At 45.1% G+C, this 19557-nt stretch overlaps 1 protein-coding gene and 1 pseudogene across 2 annotated transcripts in view; both read right to left on the bottom strand.

Moving 5' to 3' along the window:
• Nucleotides 1–11872: 11872 nt before the first annotated feature.
• On the bottom strand, nucleotides 11873–13827 carry LOC310905259 (uncharacterized protein C6orf52). The gene is made up of 3 exons (XM_083851306.1): nucleotides 13704–13827; nucleotides 13129–13174; nucleotides 11873–12310 (listed from the first exon to the last, which is right to left on the bottom strand). Exons 1-3 carry the CDS (start codon nucleotides 13761–13763, stop codon nucleotides 12174–12176), a joined length of 243 nt encoding a protein of 80 aa, XP_083707432.1. The 5' UTR covers nucleotides 13764–13827; the 3' UTR covers nucleotides 11873–12173.
• A 26-nt stretch (nucleotides 13828–13853) lies between these two features.
• LOC310905325 (nuclear pore complex protein Nup153-like) overlaps nucleotides 13854–19557 on the bottom strand; it is a 28895-nt pseudogene continuing 23191 nt past the window's right edge. The window contains exons 8-10 of the transcript in view: nucleotides 18793–18987; nucleotides 17930–18278; nucleotides 13854–13899 (exon numbers count right to left, since the gene is read on the bottom strand). The product of the transcript in view is annotated as a nuclear pore complex protein Nup153-like (transcript). The remainder of the gene's footprint in view (nucleotides 13900–17929; nucleotides 18279–18792; nucleotides 18988–19557) is intronic.

The raw sequence follows: 19557 nt of genomic DNA, 5'->3' as shown, positions 1-19557 counted from the left end.
GCTGATTATCCTTAAACGTTATCTTTACTATCTTAAACATTGTCTTTGTCTTTATCTTGAAAGACAATTCTAGTCCCAGCCTTCTAATATACAAATTCCCAAAAGTTGGAGTTGTGAGGCTCAAAATTTTAGAGGACTAAATACCTCACTAAAATTAGTAGATCTAATAGCTTATTACACTTAGCTTAAAATACATTTTATTAGCCATTTCACGTGAAGTTTTTTTGCGTGCATGCCTCAGATTTGATACTTGGACTTACCAGGCTTTTATTTTCAGATCCACAGCTCTACTTGGATGTTGATGAAATGAACAGACAATTCACGGAGACAAGCGAAGAACTCTACGATTCACTCATGAATTGTCACTGGCAACCTCTGGATACGGTCACTTCTGAAATCCCCTCTGCTATTTAAGCGTCTTCTAGAGCATGACCGTTAGGACCAAAGTGCTAAAACTACATTTCTTCTACATTATTCTAGCTCATAAGTTTTAAAGCACAATGATAGGTTGGGTTTTTTTTGCTATGCTTTTGACAGTTTCTGTAATCTTTTTGTTCATCACTCTCTTGGAGCACCATGAAGTCATGTAAATATTCGAGAAATGTAAAGAGGTAAATGGGGTCTAAAGATAGACTTGCCTGTGTAAATAAAAAATTTGTTTCTGCAAACCTGCCAGCAAGGGATTTTACTTGTACCTGTGTGCAGCACGTTCTCTTCCGGCTTATGGAATTTAACAAGGTAGTAAGGGTATTTCATCTGTCTTTATTTTTATATGGGCATTAGGACACAAGCAAAATCTAGCTTCCCCTTGTTTTCCTGGTTCCTTAGGTAAGCGACAAGCCAAGCCTTTCATGTGCTTGCTTAGACTGGAAGTATGTATGGGAGACACTCACAGGCCTTGCTATGGAAACACCTGTGCCCACTTTTTCCTGCAGGCTGCTGGCTCTAACTGTACTACTGATACATGCTAGGTCAGCTAAAATCGGCTTATAAATAGGGTATGTTAAGCATATGGAAGTGTAGACTTCAACTGCCATAGCTACAAACATCCCGTGGAATGAGGATGATGTCTGCTGGCACTCTCTGCATCAGCATTCAGTTTTCCCTTGCCCTTCTTACTGTTAGACTTCTCAGCTGACGCTTTACAGCGAAGAAATTGCTACAACATAATCCGTGTTCTTAAACCTAAAAAAAAAAAATCTTGGAGAAAACAACTTGCTGGTTTTCCCTCCTTGCTGGCAAGGAGAAAAATAGTCCACCAGGAACAACAAAAAAATCCTAGTAACAGCTCCTTAAGTTATACCCTCTGCTACCCTCTCTAATTGCTCTGGTCTTCCTTCATTCGCGGTAATGAAGTTTTAAAGCTCTGGTAGAAGGATGACAGTACTCAAGTCAAAGGAGATGAGAGCAATGAGGAAAGCTTTGCTTTAAGCTAGAGCAGTCTTGCGAGTTGCTGCCTTTATGCTGTTCTTATCTTGAAGGGTACAGAGTCTTTTCCAGTCATAGGGACTCCATAACCCTATGAATATGGAGAAATAGTTGCTAATTAACAGTGTGTATAATAAGTAAGTGAGGCTGGAAACAAAAGAATATTCCTCCAAGAAAAAAAAGGAAGCAGAAATTACTGTACTTAATAGCTGGGGAAGCTGTTAAAGCTAGTTGACACAGTTCTGGTACTGCCGTGTGTGTTTTGGGGGCAACATAAACCATAATTGCTGTGATGGCAGGTAAGAATCCAGTTCTTTTTTATGGCTTAGTGTAGTCAGTGAAAGCAGTGGTCCTAAGCTGCATGCTGTTCTTAAATGTAATGCAAATTCTCTTTTGTGACTCCTCAGTACTTCCAGGTTACTTGTAGCTGATCACCAGCAACTGCTTCTGTTAGCTATTAGCTGTTGGGTTTTTGCTAGGAATACTTTCAGTCCTGAATTGAAATGATGACATCCTGAAACAGAAGAGGCTCTTGGAGTATTGTAGGAAGCACATTCTTCCTGGTTCTAGTGCAGGTGTACACGTAGGAGGAGACAGAAGGCAAAGAACCTCACATAGGTGGAGGGGGTGAGGTGGCATCACAGTTAGAGCTGTTGCAGTTAACTCTTCCCAAAGCATGAAAGCAACGTGGCTGGGAACGGGGATTTGTTGGGTTGCTTCTTTGTGTGAGCCAGGGAGTCTTTTGAGGGGCAGATTAATAAGAATATGACACAAGGTAGAGGTGGAATAGATGAAGCAAAGAATCTGGGTGGGAAAAGGGTTGCTTGTACGTGTCTATGGAATTGTTTCAGGGGACTGAGCTGGGGCAAATTCAAGATAATAGATGCAGCCTCCTTGAATTTGGATGGCAGTGCTGAAGCTTCAAAACCTTACAAGGTTTGATGCCACTTCAATTGCAGTGCATAGCTGTGGTACTTGAGCTCAGAAGTGCAAACTGCACAGGATTTTTTTATCTATTTTCTTCAACGTGAGCAGCAAAACATCTTCCAGGAATGTGCCTGGGTGCTACGCTGCTTTGACACGGCTTGCTTTGCATCACCAAACACAGTAGTTAGGTTGCATCGAGTACTTTGTGGAAACATTCATTGTGTTGTCACCCAGAAATGGGATGCTACAGATGTGTGTTGGCCCGGCAGTATCAGTGCTGGTTTTTGGCCTTTGAGAGGTTGGTCCATAACATGTGACCTGTGTAACGAGAGGCCCACATAGATTGGTGACTTCATTAAGTCTGATGCTGTGGTGGTGTGTGACCCAAGGCCCTGAACGTCAGAAAATCAGGCTGTGGCCACCTATTTTATGCAGACTTTGCCTATTAACAAGGTCTCTACACTGTACGTTAGAGACGTGCGCCTCCTTTTCCGGACTAGATAGCGAAAATACCAGTTTTGTAGTTCAGTGAATGAGATTGGTTGGGCTGTTTGTTCTCCAGAGCTGAAAAATGTTGGGAGTGTATTCTCTTGGAGTCCACAGAAATGAAAATGATGAGAGGAAGAGAACGTTGGTTGCAGCCCGCGTGCTGCTGTTATAAAGTAGTTCTCTGATGTCTTTTTCCCTCTGCTGAGACTTATCAGCCTATCGTCCTTTCCTGTTAGGAGCGCATACCTGGCTTGGGATGGTGTGCGCAGGGCAGATTCTTTACCGTAAGAGCACAGTGAATGCCAGACTTCTTCCTGTACTGCCGTGTTAACCGTGAGTCACAAATTCAGGAAGCAGTGATTGCATCGGAACTGCTAGAATGCTTTGCGGAGTCTTTTTACTGGGTAAACTTCACAGCTGCAGTTACAACTTCCAGCCTGTGTTAGCTGAACACATCGTACTGGTGCCCGCCATCAGTTTGACAAAGATGGGATTGCAGTAGGAACTTGCTTTTTTCCTTCTTTTTAATTAAACAAGTCTTTGAAGCAACTTTTCCAACACCACCAGACTTCACTTCTTCCAGTTATTTTCTGTTTTACTTAGCTGAAATGTTTTTTTTTCTTCCAAGCTTGAGGAAGTTTTCTACAAGAATGTCCCGTAATGATTTCATAAACTCTTTTCGTTGTACCTAGCTGCAATAGAGAGTGCTTTTATTCAAAAACCTGCTGGTTTTCTCTTCCAAGAAGTAGTGGGGTTTTTCCTATCTCTTCACTGATGGGAAAGGCTGTAGGACAGTAGCTTGAGGGGCTGCTAATGCTGTCATCAGTGAGCCGGGAAAAGGCAGGAGTCCGAAACGGGTAAAAAGTACTTAAAAGGATACCAAAAGAGTAAACGGTACTTAAGCCGTGGATGTTTCTTTTTGCAGGGATGCTCTGGACCAACCGCTTCTTTCTAGCGCTACCTCAAAGTAACTTGCAGATAGAACTCACAGGGAAGGTTGATCAAATGGTGATGATCGCTGTCATTCTGCTGGACACGCAGATACTTGCCTTTCGTTTTGGCTCATTTTTAATACCAATTAACTTCAGTGCCTCGCGTTAATAGACACCGTTTGACTGCATCGGCAAATGTTTCTGAGTCGTGAGTGTCGTTAAAGGCCTGTCACCTGTTGTGGTTTAACCCGGCTGGCAGCTAAACACCACACAGCCGTTCGCTCACCCTCCCCCCTCCCTCTCTGGGATGGGGGAGAGAAACGGGAAAGTGAAGCCGGTGAGTTGAGATAAAGACAGTTTATTAAGACAGGAATATAATAATAACAATAATAGTAATAATAGTGATAATGATAATAGTATTAATAATAATAATATGTAAGAAAACAAGTGATGCACAACGCAATTGCTCACCACCCGCTGACCGATGCCCAGCCTATCCCCGAGCAGCCGGCCCCCCACCCCAGCCAGCCACCCCTATGTATTGTTTAGCATGACGCCAGATGGTATGGAATACCCCTTTGGCCAGTTTGGGTCAGCTGTCCTGGGTCTGTCCCCTCCCAGCTCCTGCTGCACCCCCAGCCTGCTCGCTGGCAGGACAGAGCGAGAAGCCGAAAAGTCCTTGGCCTGGTGTAAACACTGCTCTGCAACAATTAAAACATCAGCATGTTATCAGCGCTCTTCTCATCCTAATCCAAAACATAGCACCCTACCAGCTACTATGAGGGAAAATTAACTCTGTCCTAACTGGAACCAGGACAAACTGCTTCAGCACTTTTGATCTTTTACAAACTCAGCTAAATTATTTAAGTTCTACTTTGGGCACCGTGTTCCTTCATCAGCCAGGATTTTGTGGATAGAGTTGAGTCTTCTTATCACGCGAGGCCAATAAAACAACTGAGTAATTTAAACCTTTGTGGCTGCTCCCACCCCCAACACTTTCCCATTCCCATGACGACTTCTCATCCCCCAAATGACTTCTCACCCCCAGGTCTCACTCGGGGACCCACCACCCGCAGCCGCTCCCCATCAGGAGCAGACATCCCCAAACCAATTGGCGACGCGGGCAGCGGCAGAGGGCTGCGTTCAGCCCCCACCCCCCCCACCCCCCCCCGCAGGAAATAAGTGCAGGCAGAGGCTTTGCAGGGTGGAACAGTTTGTAATTTATTCCCGGGGTAATTAATTGTGGCTGCCACCCCCAGCCCGTCCCCAGGTGAGGCCCGGCCGCCTGCTCAGGCGGGGGGCCCGGCCTGCCGGCCCGTGCGGTCTCCGGCCCCCGGCTCCTCCTGCCTGACCCTATGCAGCCAGGACGTGTCCCCGACGTCGTCGTCCTGCTGGGACCTTGGCAGTCTGCGCCCCACCTGCCCCGCGTGCCAGGAGAAGCTCCTGACGAGCTCTCCTGCCATGGAGGGGCTGCGCTCCCTGCGCCGGGGCGAGACGCTGCGGGAGCGGTAGCTGGAGGGGCTCGTCTGGCGCTGCTGCTGCTGCTGCCGCTGCCCCAGCCGTGCGTTGCGCTGGAACCTCCTGCGTGGTCGTCGGGCCAGGCGCACGATGCCAATGATGTGCCCGCGGCACAGCGGGCAGGTGTCTCTTTCGGCAGCCCAGACGTGGACACACTCCAGGCAGAAGATGTGCCTGCAGGGGTCGATGCGAGCCGCGCTGGACATGCGCTCCAAACAGATGGGGCACGTCTCCTCCTCGGGGGCCTCCTCTGGCTGCCGCCGTGGCCGCCAGCTCATGATGCCTGTGGCCGCCGCAACGTGGAGCTGGTTTTCGTCTGGGGGAGGCTGCCCTGGTGCCAGGCACTTAGCAGCAGCCTGGGGTCTTCAGCACCCCCCGGGTCGCCGGCAGGACCTCGATGCCTTGCGTGTCGCTGTCTGGATCTCGACGCTTGGCGTGACACCAGCAGGACTACTGCAGATAGGAGCAGGAAGAAAACATTGCAGCAGCAAAGAGACATCAGCTTTCTAGGTTCAACCAATTGTCTAGAGTACTGTAGCGGTAACTGTTCTGTGTATGGATTGCAGACATTGCCGTTAGAATGGCAAATCTGCTTGTGGTAGGTTATACATGGCAAGACCGCGCTTAGGACAGATGAGGCAGATAGATGTCTATAGATTTGAGAACATTACCGAAGGACCTCGATGGCTCGGGTGCAACAGCAATGGCTTCGCGTGTGCCTCTCGGCACACCTCCGCCTCTCTCTTTCCTTCCAGCCTTAGGACCTCGAGCTTTCGATACCGCCAGCTGGACTGGCCGCAGGCGCGCCGCTCAGGGCATTTATAGCCAGCCACCTCTTGTGAGGCAATAGGGTGACATCACCAGGGTCTCGGGGTGCCCATCAAGCACTGACTTGATGGGAGTCTCACGTATTTGAACGTATTTGAAGTGACACTTTATTCTTGATACCTTAGGGCCCACTCCTTGGCCCACTCTTGGGTTCGGTCTCTTCCGAGATGGCTTTTCTTAATTAGCCTAATACCGCTCTCCTTGCTTGGCTTCTGTCAGCATGGAGCAGCCATCTCACATCAGCATTTTCTCGCAACAGTCAGGTGATCTCTGTCAGTGCTGCCAACAGGGGCACCCCGAGACCCTGGTGATGTCACCCTATTGCCTCACAAGAGGTGGCTGGCTATAAATGCCCTGAGCGGCGCGCCTGCGGCCAGTCCAGCTGGCGGTATCGAAAGCTCGAGGTCCTAAGGCTGGAAGGAAAGAGAGAGGCGGAGGTGTGCCGAGAGGCACACGCGAAGCCATTGCTGTTGCACCCGAGCCATCGAGGTCCTTCGGTAATGTTCTCAAATCTATAGACATCTATCTGCCTCATCTGTCCTAAGCGCGGTCTTGCCATGTATAACCTACCACAAGCAGATTTGCCATTCTAACGGCATTGTCTGCAATCCATACACAGAACAGTTACCGCTACAGTACTCTAGACAATTGGTTGAACCTAGAAAGCTGATGTCTCTTTGCTGCTGCAATGTTTTCTTCCTGCTCCTATCTGCAGTAGTCCTGCTGGTGTCACGCCAAGCGTCGAGATCCAGACAGCGACACGCAAGGCATCGAGGTCCTGCCGGCGACCCGGGGGGTGCTGAAGACCCCAGGCTGCTGCTAAGTGCCTGGCACCAGGGCAGCCTCCCCCAGACGAAAACCAGCTCCACGTTGCGGCGGCCACAGGCATCATGAGCTGGCGGCCACGGCGGCAGCCAGAGGAGGCCCCCGAGGAGGAGACGTGCCCCATCTGTTTGGAGCGCATGTCCAGCGCGGCTCGCATCGACCCCTGCAGGCACATCTTCTGCCTGGAGTGTGTCCACGTCTGGGCTGCCGAAAGAGACACCTGCCCGCTGTGCCGCGGGCACATCATTGGCATCGTGCGCCTGGCCCGACGACCACGCAGGAGGTTCCAGCGCAACGCACGGCTGGGGCAGCGGCAGCAGCAGCAGCAGCGCCAGACGAGCCCCTCCAGCTACCGCTCCCGCAGCGTCTCGCCCCGGCGCAGGGAGCGCAGCCCCTCCATGGCAGGAGAGCTCGTCAGGAGCTTCTCCTGGCACGCGGGGCAGGTGGGGCGCAGACTGCCAAGGTCCCAGCAGGACGACGACGTCGGGGACACGTCCTGGCTGCATAGGGTCAGGCAGGAGGAGCCGGGGGCCGGAGACCGCACGGGCCGGCAGGCCGGGCCCCCCGCCTGAGCAGGCGGCCGGGCCTCACCTGGGGACGGGCTGGGGGTGGCAGCCACAATTAATTACCCCGGGAATAAATTACAAACTGTTCCACCCTGCAAAGCCTCTGCCTGCACTTATTTCCTGCGGGGGGGGGTGGGGGGGGTGGGGGCTGAACGCAGCCCTCTGCCGCTGCCCGCGTCGCCAATTGGTTTGGGGATGTCTGCTCCTGATGGGGAGCGGCTGCGGGTGGTGGGTCCCCGAGTGAGACCTGGGGGTGAGAAGTCATTTGGGGGATGAGAAGTCGTCATGGGAATGGGAAAGTGTTGGGGGTGGGAGCAGCCACAAAGGTTTAAATTACTCAGTTGTTTTATTGGCCTCGCGTGATAAGAAGACTCAACTCTATCCACAAAATCCTGGCTGATGAAGGAACACGGTGCCCAAAGTAGAACTTAAATAATTTAGCTGAGTTTGTAAAAGATCAAAAGTGCTGAAGCAGTTTGTCCTGGTTCCAGTTAGGACAGAGTTAATTTTCCCTCATAGTAGCTGGTAGGGTGCTATGTTTTGGATTAGGATGAGAAGAGCGCTGATAACATGCTGATGTTTTAATTGTTGCAGAGCAGTGTTTACACCAGGCCAAGGACTTTTCGGCTTCTCGCTCTGTCCTGCCAGCGAGCAGGCTGGGGGTGCAGCAGGAGCTGGGAGGGGACAGACCCAGGACAGCTGACCCAAACTGGCCAAAGGGGTATTCCATACCATCTGGCGTCATGCTAAACAATACATAGGGGTGGCTGGCTGGGGTGGGGGGCCGGCTGCTCGGGGATAGGCTGGGCATCGGTCAGCGGGTGGTGAGCAATTGCGTTGTGCATCACTTGTTTTCTTACATATTATTATTATTAATACTATTATCATTATCACTATTATTACTATTATTGTTATTATTATATTCCTGTCTTAATAAACTGTCTTTATCTCAACTCACCGGCTTCACTTTCCCGTTTCTCTCCCCCATCCCAGAGAGGGAGGGGGGAGGGTGAGCGAACGGCTGTGTGGTGTTTAGCTGCCAGCCGGGTTAAACCACAACAGGTGACAGGCCTTTAACGACACTCACGACTCAGAAACATTTGCCGATGCAGTCAAACGGTGTCTATTAACGCGAGGCACTGAAGTTAATTGGTATTAAAAATGAGCCAAAACGAAAGGCAAGTATCTGCGTGTCCAGCAGAATGACAGCGATCATCACCATTTGATCAACCTTCCCTGTGAGTTCTATCTGCAAGTTACTTTGAGGTAGCGCTAGAAAGAAGCGGTTGGTCCAGAGCATCCCTGCAAAAAGAAACATCCACGGCTTAAGTACCGTTTACTCTTTTGGTATCCTTTTAAGTACTTTTTACCCGTTTCGGACTCCTGCCTTTTCCCGGCTCACTGATGACAGCATTAGCAGCCCCTCAAGCTACTGTCCTACAGCCTTTCCCATCAGTGAAGAGATAGGAAAAACCCCACTACTTCTTGGAAGAGAAAACCAGCAGGTTTTTGAATAAAAGCACTCTCTATTGCAGCTAGGTACAACGAAAAGAGTTTATGAAATCATTACGGGACATTCTTGTAGAAAACTTCCTCAAGCTTGGAAGAAAAAAAAACATTTCAGCTAAGTAAAACAGAAAATAACTGGAAGAAGTGAAGTCTGGTGGTGTTGGAAAAGTTGCTTCAAAGACTTGTTTAATTAAAAAGAAGGAAAAAAGCAAGTTCCTACTGCAATCCCATCTTTGTCAAACTGATGGCGGGCACCAGTACGATGTGTTCAGCTAACACAGGCTGGAAGTTGTAACTGCAGCTGTGAAGTTTACCCAGTAAAAAGACTCCGCAAAGCATTCTAGCAGTTCCGATGCAATCACTGCTTCCTGAATTTGTGACTCACGGTTAACACGGCAGTACAGGAAGAAGTCTGGCATTCACTGTGCTCTTACGGTAAAGAATCTGCCCTGCGCACACCATCCCAAGCCAGGTATGCGCTCCTAACAGGAAAGGACGATAGGCTGATAAGTCTCAGCAGAGGGAAAAAGACATCAGAGAACTACTTTATAACAGCAGCACGCGGGCTGCAACCAACGTTCTCTTCCTCTCATCATTTTCATTTCTGTGGACTCCAAGAGAATACACTCCCAACATTTTTCAGCTCTGGAGAACAAACAGCCCAACCAATCTCATTCACTGAACTACAAAACTGGTATTTTCGCTATCTAGTCCGGAAAAGGAGGCGCACGTCTCTAACGTACAGTGTAGAGACCTTGTTAATAGGCAAAGTCTGCATAAAATAGGTGGCCACAGCCTGATTTTCTGACGTTCAGGGCCTTGGGTCACACACCACCACAGCATCAGACTTAATGAAGTCACCAATCTATGTGGGCCTCTCGTTACACAGGTCACATGTTATGGACCAACCTCTCAAAGGCCAAAAACCAGCACTGATACTGCCGGGCCAACACATATCTGTAGCATCCCATTTCTGGGTGACAACACAATGAATGTTTCCACAAAGTACTCGATGCAACCTAACTACTGTGTTTGGTGATGCAAAGCAAGCCGTGTCAAAGCAGCGTAGCACCCAGGCACATTCCTGGAAGATGTTTTGCTGCTCACGTTGAAGAAAATAGATAAAAAAATCCTGTGCAGTTTGCACTTCTGAGCTCAAGTACCACAGCTATGCACTACAATTGAAGTGGCATCAAACCTTGTAAGGTTTTGAAGCTTCAGCACTGCCATCCAAATTCAAGGAGGCTGCATCTATTATCTTGAATTTGCCCCAGCTCAGTCCCCTGAAACAATTCCATAGACACGTACAAGCAACCCTTTTCCCACCCAGATTCTTTGCTTCATCTATTCCACCTCTACCTTGTGTCATATTCTTATTAATCTGCCCCTCAAAAGACTCCCTGGCTCACACAAAGAAGCAACCCAACAAATCCCTGTTCCCAGCCACGTTGCTTTCATGCTTTGGGAAGAGTTAACTGCAACAGCTCTAACTGTGATGCCACCTCACCCCCTCCACCTATGTGAGGTTCTTTGCCTTCTGTCTCCTCCTACGTGTACACCTGCACTAGAACCAGGAAGAATGTGCTTCCTACAATACTCCAAGAGCCTCTTCTGTTTCAGGATGTCATCATTTCAATTCAGGACTGAAAGTATTCCTAGCAAAAACCCAACAGCTAATAGCTAACAGAAGCAGTTGCTGGTGATCAGCTACAAGTAACCTGGAAGTACTGAGGAGTCACAAAAGAGAATTTGCATTACATTTAAGAACAGCATGCAGCTTAGGACCACTGCTTTCACTGACTACACTAAGCCATAAAAAAGAACTGGATTCTTACCTGCCATCACAGCAATTATGGTTTATGTTGCCCCCAAAACACACACGGCAGTACCAGAACTGTGTCAACTAGCTTTAACAGCTTCCCCAACTATTAAGTACAGTAATTTCTGCTTCCTTTTTTTTCTTGGAGGAATATTCTTTTGTTTCCAGCCTCACTTACTTATTATACACACTGTTAATTAGCAACTATTTCTCCATATTCATAGGGTTATGGAGTCCCTATGACTGGAAAAGACTCTGTACCCTTCAAGATAAGAACAGCATAAAGGCAGCAACTCGCAAGACTGCTCTAGCTTAAAGCAAAGCTTTCCTCATTGCTCTCATCTCCTTTGACTTGAGTACTGTCATCCTTCTATCAGAGCTTTAAAACTTCATTACCGTGAATGAAGGAAGACCAGAGCAATCAGAGAGGGTAGCAGAGGGTATAACTTAAGGAGCTGTTACTAGGATTTTTTTGTTGTTCCTGGTGGACTATTTTTCTCCTTGCCAGCAAGGAGGGAAAACCAGCAAGTTGTTTTCTCCAAGATTTTTTTTTTTTAGGTTTAAGAACACGGATTATGTTGTAGCAATTTCTTCGCTGTAAAGCGTCAGCTGAGAAGTCTAACAGTAAGAAGGGCAAGGGAAAACTGAATGCTGATGCAGAGAGTGCCAGCAGACATCATCCTCATTCCACGGGATGTTTGTAGCTATGGCAGTTGAAGTCTACACTTCCATATGCTTAACATACCCTATTTATAAGCCGATTTTAGCTGACCTAGCATGTATCAGTAGTACAGTTAGAGCCAGCAGCCTGCAGGAAAAAGTGGGCACAGGTGTTTCCATAGCAAGGCCTGTGAGTGTCTCCCATACATACTTCCAGTCTAAGCAAGCACATGAAAGGCTTGGCTTGTCGCTTACCTAAGGAACCAGGAAAACAAGGGGAAGCTAGATTTTGCTTGTGTCCTAATGCCCATATAAAAATAAAGACAGATGAAATACCCTTACTACCTTGTTAAATTCCATAAGCCGGAAGAGAACGTGCTGCACACAGGTACAAGTAAAATCCCTTGCTGGCAGGTTTGCAGAAACAAATTTTTTATTTACACAGGCAAGTCTATCTTTAGACCCCATTTACCTCTTTACATTTCTCGAATATTTACATGACTTCATGGTGCTCCAAGAAGGGAGTGATGAACAAAAAGATTACAGAAACTGTCAAAAGCATAGCAAAAAAAACCCAACCTATCATTGTGCTTTAAAACTTATGAGCTAGAATAATGTAGAAGAAATGTAGTTTTAGCACTTTGGTCCTAACGGTCATGCTCTAGAAGACACTTAAATAGCAGAGGGGATTTCAGAAGTGACCGTATCCAGAGGTTGCCAGTGACAATTCATGAGTGAATCGTAGAGTTCTTCGCTTGTCTCCGTGAATTGTCTGTTCATTTCATCAACATCCAAGTAGAGCTGTGGATCTGAAAATAAAAGCCTGGTAAGTCCAAGTATCAAATCTGAGGCATGCGCACAAAAAAACTTCACGTGAAATGGCTAATAAAATGTATTTTAAGCTAAGTGTAATAAGCTATTAGATCTACTAATTTTAGTGAGGTATTTAGTCCTCTAAAATTTTGAGCCTCACAACTCCAACTTTTGGGAATTTGTATATTAGAAGGCTGGGACTAGAACTGTCTTTCAAGATAAAGACAAAGACAATGTTTAAGATAGTAAAGATAACGTTTACGGATAATCAGCCATGAAACCCTCCCAAGAGTCATTTAATTCACTTCTACGGCAATACACGTTACATAGGATAGTTTCTAAACACTAACACAAAATGCCTCCACGTGAGGAACTTTGCAAACCTTCCAGGACACAAATATGTTTTGTACCGTATTTGTAAGTGCAAGCTGAATCCTCCTTTTGGAATCTGCAACATAAGCTTTTACCTCAGGGTGGAGAACAAAGCTTTTGCATATTACTGAGCTTCTAATATAAAATCTGTTTAGCGGAACCAATACAAAGAACAAAATTCTGTCTTAGACCATTTTCAAATGGGAATGAAGGCACAGGTACAAGAAACCTGCTGCGAAGCATTGACAGTGTCCCGTTTTACTTGATGCGGTCAGTGTATGCTGTATCAGCTTTAAAACCCCAGCTGATTGCAGATCAACCCCACAGAGGTTTGACCTCAGCTGAATTTTCAAGATGTTCTTCATCCAGTAGAGGTTGGCTTGTATTGTTAAAAGGCACAAGGATGGCTAAACTCAAGTGACAATGATAGAACCCTTATTACCGTCAGTAATTAGGTCATCACCGATTGCAGTCATAACTGAAGATTCCTGAAAGACAGAAAAGGCTAAGTTTAATCATAACTCATTTCAGAAAGCATCACAGATTCAAAGTGCTGCAGTCTCAACCCATTCCTTCTTCCTACAACTACAAGGATAGATGGCATTTTATCTATTTATTTTTAGAAGAAAGCCAATATTACAGTACAGGTTGGAAGGGACCTCCGGAGGTCACAACTAATAAATTGACCACTTACATAAGACCACTTACAACAACTGTTTAATTTGCTTTAAGCAAAGCAAATCAGAAGAACAGGAACAGAAGAAGCGTACGCAATTATGCTGTCAAAACCATTCTTTGGTATGCGTGAACAAATAATGGTGTATAAATCACTAATTCTATGGATTTACTATTTAAGCACTTAAATACAAACACCTCTGAATGGAATCTGCTCTTTTAACTTCACACTAAGCAGAAAGCATGTTTTCAACTTCGGATTCTTTTTGCTGATTCACACAAATCTGTACAACGTATTATCTGTGAAATATTTTCTTTACAGCAAGCGTGCACTATCTTTACCTCAAAAACAGCTGGAGCCATTAAAGAATCTCCTAAAGAGCAGTCTCCAACAGCTTGCATGCTGTCACAGGGAGCATAGGAGCTGTAGTTGTAGTCAGCGTAAGCATCTTAACTCCTCTGCGAGTAGTAGTTCTGGTAATCTTGGCAATAATCATTATGGTTGTATGACTGGTACCGCTGCAATTCTGCTTTCAGTCTGAAACATGAGAAGTTGCATACAGTCAGAGAACAAGAGACTGTAAACCCAGTTCTGAACTTAAACAATTTGTCAGCTTACATACTTCAAAGCTTAAAAGGAAGCTTTCCTAAACAGTCACCTAAGTGACAGCTTAAGTCACAGCTCAAAACCTCATTTCTATAGAAGCAAGCATCCTCACCTTTGCCAATACCAGAAGGAATTGTTCTCATGGATTAACTCCAGAGCCTTGACATGGTTACCTGTACACATCAAGTATTTTTAGCGTTGGCATAAGCAAGCTGCTGCTATGTCTCTGTGCTTTGCTAAAGATTGATTTAAGACCAGAGACATTTATCAAGCACAGCTGCTTTAAAGATGCAGTCTTAACCCTTCTATCTTTTGTTTGGTTAATTACTAGATCTTATTTCCAGAAAGAAGTGAATGGAGTCAGATTATCCATTTCAAAGAAGCATCTGACGCTGCCTGTCAGTTTGCCATGTCTACCTCCACCTGCTCAGTTTTTTTGTTTGTTTAAAGTCCATTAAACATTCAACAGCTGCCAACTATACCACTCAGGTGAAGTCAGTCTTGCTTAACAACACAATCGCGATTCTTCAGCATGACGCCTTATTATTAGTGGGAGCATTACAAAATACACTGGTTCTTAAGAAGAAAGGGCCAGCTGATTAGCTTTCACTACTTTCCCTTTCAAGATTTTCTCAGGGGCAGCTTCAGACTAATGACAAGAACCAAGACAAGTGCTATCTGTACTAAAACTGAGGTACACTGCATAAAGAACATTCAGATAACCCAGCTGCATATTCAAAAAAATCCGCTGTTTAGACTTGTCTTCACTGATTCTGTACAGGCAGACCTCCTGTGGTTGCAGTGCCCAGTTTCTCTGACTTGAATTGGGGATGCAGAGAAGTGAGTTCTATGCTTTTGGGGAAGAATACAAGCTGAAGGCATTCTGAAATAGCTTCCAAACTAAGCAAACATGAGGGACAAACTAATCCAATGGCTGGGTATTTCAATGCTAAGAGAGCACGGTACTCAGCCATTCAGAAACGTATTACTGATGTGTATTTTAATACCTACATTTGTTTCAATACTGCAAAGCTACACAAGTTCTAATAAAGAGGTAATCCATTGTCTTGTTACTGTAGTAAACAAACAGAAGATACATCATCTTACGTCTTCTGCTTCCAACTGCACTCTTCCTACATACAGTTGTGTAGGGAAGGAAAATCTGAAAATACTGTTGACGTTCTTCTGGATAGCCGAAGCAAGAAAACATGTTTGTGGCTTATTCTTGTTTTCAAAATAAAACAATATTAATTTAATCAAAAAATTTTGGCAAAGAAGTTTGGACAGTGCTCTCTTGGAGAAGAGCATTTCCATTCTAAAGCAGAAGGAGGCAACATTTGCAGAATTATGCTAGGTAAACAGAAACAGAAGTGTCATTTTTTACTATTTAACAGAACACACAAGCTAACCTCATGAACATACTGAAATTGTTTATATGAAGTCCTGTTTTGTCAGTATCCTGGATCAAAGTTCATCAAATTTGGTATCAATTCTTTAACCGTTCAGAGACCTGAATTGCCTTAAATAAGTGATAGAACTGAGCCGGTAGAGTAAGAAACCCTCTCAGGAAGTGCTAAGCTTTAAACTCCCCATTGCCCTAAGCTCATGAAAAGCAAAAAATAGCATTCTAAACCTGTTCTAGTAATAACGCCTTTGGCTATCTCCCTGCGTTCCCATTTTTTCCCCCCACTTCTTTCCTGTCAACCCACTGTAAAACTAGTTATGTGCTTCTCTCAAACTAGAGGGAAAGCTCTAAGAACAAGAACTCCCTAGCATATAAAACCACTTGTTGTCCCTTCTACCTTATGCAGGCCCAAACCTGAAAATATTTACCAATGCATTCAGCTTTGCTACTGTTGAGAAACAAGGCTGGTTACAATGGCAGCTAAGCCCAAGCTGCGCTGTCTGGCTAGACTTAACAGTTGGATTCCCCCAGCCATCCTGAAGCAGGTTGATGAATCCAGGGAGTCAAAACATAGGACTTCTGCATTTCTGGTTTTGTAGACTGCATCCTGTGTGCAGCCACTACAGCAAGGGCCACAGACTTTCCAAAGGCAGAGCTACAAGAATCTGATTATTTAGAATAACTGTATCAATGCACAACTCCTTGGTTACCTTTTAGAAATTCCTATGCTCAGCCGGATTCCTTTTCCCCCCAGACCTGGTGCGTTCTGGCAGTCTTGCAGTGCCCTCATCTGATCACCTTGCTCACCAAATCTGACATAGGCATACCCTCTACTATTTTCAAAAGGGAGAAAACCAATTCTAGTATGCATAACAGTTACAAAGCTAACGAATTCAGTTTCTGTCTTCTACAAAAAACAGAAGATAGCAGCTACTATAGCTTCTATTACTTAAGCAACCTCTCTGGCATGTGCACGTGCACAGAAAAGGCTTTCACCAAATTAAAAAACTTGGGCCAGAAGCAAAAAGCTTATTCCTTGGTAGCATTAAGATGCAACTCACTGAGAGCCAGCAAAACAATACATTTTAAGTGCTCTCTGCATAAGTAATCAGATTCCATATTTCTGCATATACAGCAGTTAATCAGTTAGCACTAACCCACTCCTTTTGGAGCCACAAACTTTATTGGTCACAAACACCAAGAGCTGGCTGTAATTATCTGAACCAGTATTAACCGGTACCTCTGAACTCTTCAAACAAAAATATCTTTCAGGTGCTCTTAGAAGAACAACATCAATTGCCTGCAACAATTTGATGGCTTTGCTAAACGGAGCACTGAAAAGCACAGTGGTACAGTTTCTTTTGTAGCCTGTTCAGAAATTATAGCCCCATGCCTACAGCTTCAAATCAGGCCAAGCTTACCAGCCCAACTCTTACAGCTTAAGTTCACTGCACTCGAATGCCTTCAAGACGTGCTTTTAGGAGCCATGGAGAAGAACCCTCTGGTAAGACCACCATTATAAAGTACTGAGTGTTGTTTTACACTTAAAATAGAACTATCTGTTACAGTCATTCATCAGCTTTCCCTAGGCTGCTGCTCTCTCACTACTGAATGTGATCCTGCTCTCAGTTTCCCACTAACTTTTTCCCCCAGCGGTTATGGCCTCTTTTCATCTATGACACTTTTAAGGGACTACACCGTGTTGAAAAATGCTGGTTAACATTTCCTTTTACACAAGGTGCCTCATCGAATTTTCCTGACTAAACCAGACCCCAGAACCTTAACTAGAAGAGGAAGCACACAAACACACACGCCTCCCTGGCCACCATATCTCCCCAAAACATATCTGTTCAGTAACAGACCAACTGTAAGAATACTGCGATTAAAATCAGTATAGCTCTATACACTGCTTTTGTTCGGGATTACTAGCTAATGTCCTTCCCCTTACCCCTTCTGGAATTAATACTGAATTCTGTACTCCAAAACGCGGTTCTTAAGTCATACAAATGACATTTAACAATCAGAATTTTTCCACACAGTGATCCTCAATAAAAACTTCAATCCTCTACTGCAGTCTTTCAACAAATTAAAGGAATACAAAACTGGCTAATAACTGTTCAGTGATTTTTGGACCTTTGTAGCACTAGAGTAACAGCAGTACACTCTGCAGCATAGTTGCAAGTATGTGGGAATAATCTCTTTTTTTCTCTGAAAAGTGTGAGGCCTCTATTTCACCCTACTAAAGATTTTACCACCAACTGTACTGCTAGCATTGAGACACTGCAACTTCTGTGCTTGTATGAGATGCAGGACAGGTTCCTTAAGGTGTCGCAATTTTTTGTCTAAACCTAGTGTTGAGATCAAAAAAGGGATTGCTACTAATTTCGTACGTATCAATAACCAGGACAGAAGACATGCTGCATATAGGAATTAAACTTTTTCTAAAGCTCTAGTACATGAACATATCAAATCCCGCAGATTTTTTCTAGTATGGTTTCAGAGGTCTTACTTGATGGACATAAGCGCACAAGTGAAGACAAAAGATACTCTGTTTACCTGAAGTACTGGTTTGGACCCCAAATGAAAAAGCTGGCTTTGCTTGCTAAGGTTCCTTCTCTGATGGTTTAACGAAACTGAAGTTGAACATAGGTTTTGCTGTGCTCTCTTCTTTTGTACGCTCGGACTTCCCAACTGAAAAGATAGGCTGTGTCTTTGACTCTTCAGTGTCAGCTTTCTTTCCAAACACTAACGGAGCAGCAGTAGTGACAGAATCCTGCTTCTCTTCTGTCCTTCCCAAAATAAACTGTGAGGCAGCTGCAGACTCTGCACCTGAACACTCTGAGTGAACACCGAATGTAAATGATGGCAAGGCAGCATTTTGTGGACGCAGTCGCAGTACCAAAACCTGCAGAAATAAGTGAATGTCAAGTCCGTAACCCACGGTGTATCTGCAGTACGTGAAGGTTTGAACTACATTCTAGTCCTGATCTTTCCAGTCAAAACTGTTTAACAAACAACCAACCAAACAGTAAAACAAACAAGAAAACCCCATGCTTCCTCTCTACATAAAACTTTTCACAATTGTGTTTTCTGCCCACCACCTGGCTTTAAAAAGTATACGAACTTCTTTGAAAGATCATGTTTTTAGTCTGAACTCCAAATGAACAACGTGTAGGGCATGTAAAGAACAAGCACGTCATTAATGAAAGCTTTTCTCTAAAAAGGATAAACTTATTCTTGGGGAAAAGTGTGGAAACAGAAGTTATCTAGGCAATATTCCTACAGGAAAAACGAATAATTTTGCCACACCTCAAAGGAAAAAATAATTGTGCTTAACAGGTAAGAAAATAAAAAAAATCAGAGCAAACCAAAAAATAAATCACAGAATATGCATCCTCGTTTTAATCATTAAGTATTACCTCTGAGCTCTGCTTTGGTGCTTGGCTTTGCACTTTCACAGGCTACACACTTCGTGGCCTCTGCTTTGTTTTGAACCAAGCAGGTCTCCCAATCCCAGCTTCCTTCAGGCTTCTTAAATTTGTCTAAATCCAGAAATTCTCCAGAAGGAGCAGAAAATGCAGATGCACTGCTACTGGTCACAGGTGTTGGACCCTCTGTGAGACAAACAAGACAGTTAACCATCCTGTTTGAACATGAACTATAAAATGAGCATTAACTTTTAAATTTGATTTGTCAAATCCCACAGAAATGTTCAAAACTACTCCGCAACTCCCCCCCCCCCGCCCCTGAAAAAAATAAAAGCCACCAAAAACCCACAAAGAAACAAAGAAACAAACAAAAAAACCAGAGTGGAACTCAAAGCTTCCAAACAACACACAACTCTGTTCAGCACACAAGCTTCTGCTGCTGTTGACGACAGTGTAACCTCCATAAAGAGGCCTGACAGGTGCCTTTTAAAAAAAAAGGTGCCTTTTAAGAGAGAAGCAGAAGATAACGCTTCAAATTCAAAACCGGAAAGACAAGAATGGCTCTTCCCTTCCACGGCACACGCAGAAAACTTTTATCCTAGTATTACTTGCATCGCTCTTCCTCCTGACAAGTGCAACGTAACCGTGCAATTCACTGCACCATGGTCACAGTAAACCCCTCATTTCCAAAATTCCTCCTTGCAATGGCAAGAGCCTCAGACAAAGATGCCGACTGACCGCTCAGAGGTTGGAAGT

The sequence above is a fragment of the Anser anser genome (assembly GCF_964211835.1).
Source record: "Anser anser genome assembly, chromosome: 11".
NCBI lineage: Eukaryota > Metazoa > Chordata > Aves > Anseriformes > Anatidae > Anser > Anser anser.
This window is presented reverse-complemented; position numbering and strand designations above follow the sequence as displayed.

Bases quoted from the DNA above. Each gene is read 5' to 3' on its own strand.
- LOC310905259 (XM_083851306.1), bottom strand. From the start codon at position 13,763: ATGCAAGCTGTTGGAGACTGCTCTTTAGGAGATTCTTTAATGGCTCCA. The intron at 13,175-13,703 runs GTAAAGATAGTG...TCTGTCTTTCAG, and splicing joins TGGCTCCAGCTGTTTTTGAG to GAATCTTCAGTTATGACTGC. The intron at 12,311-13,128 runs GTAATAAGGGTT...TTTTATTTTCAG, and splicing joins TGATGACCTAATTACTGACG to ATCCACAGCTCTACTTGGAT.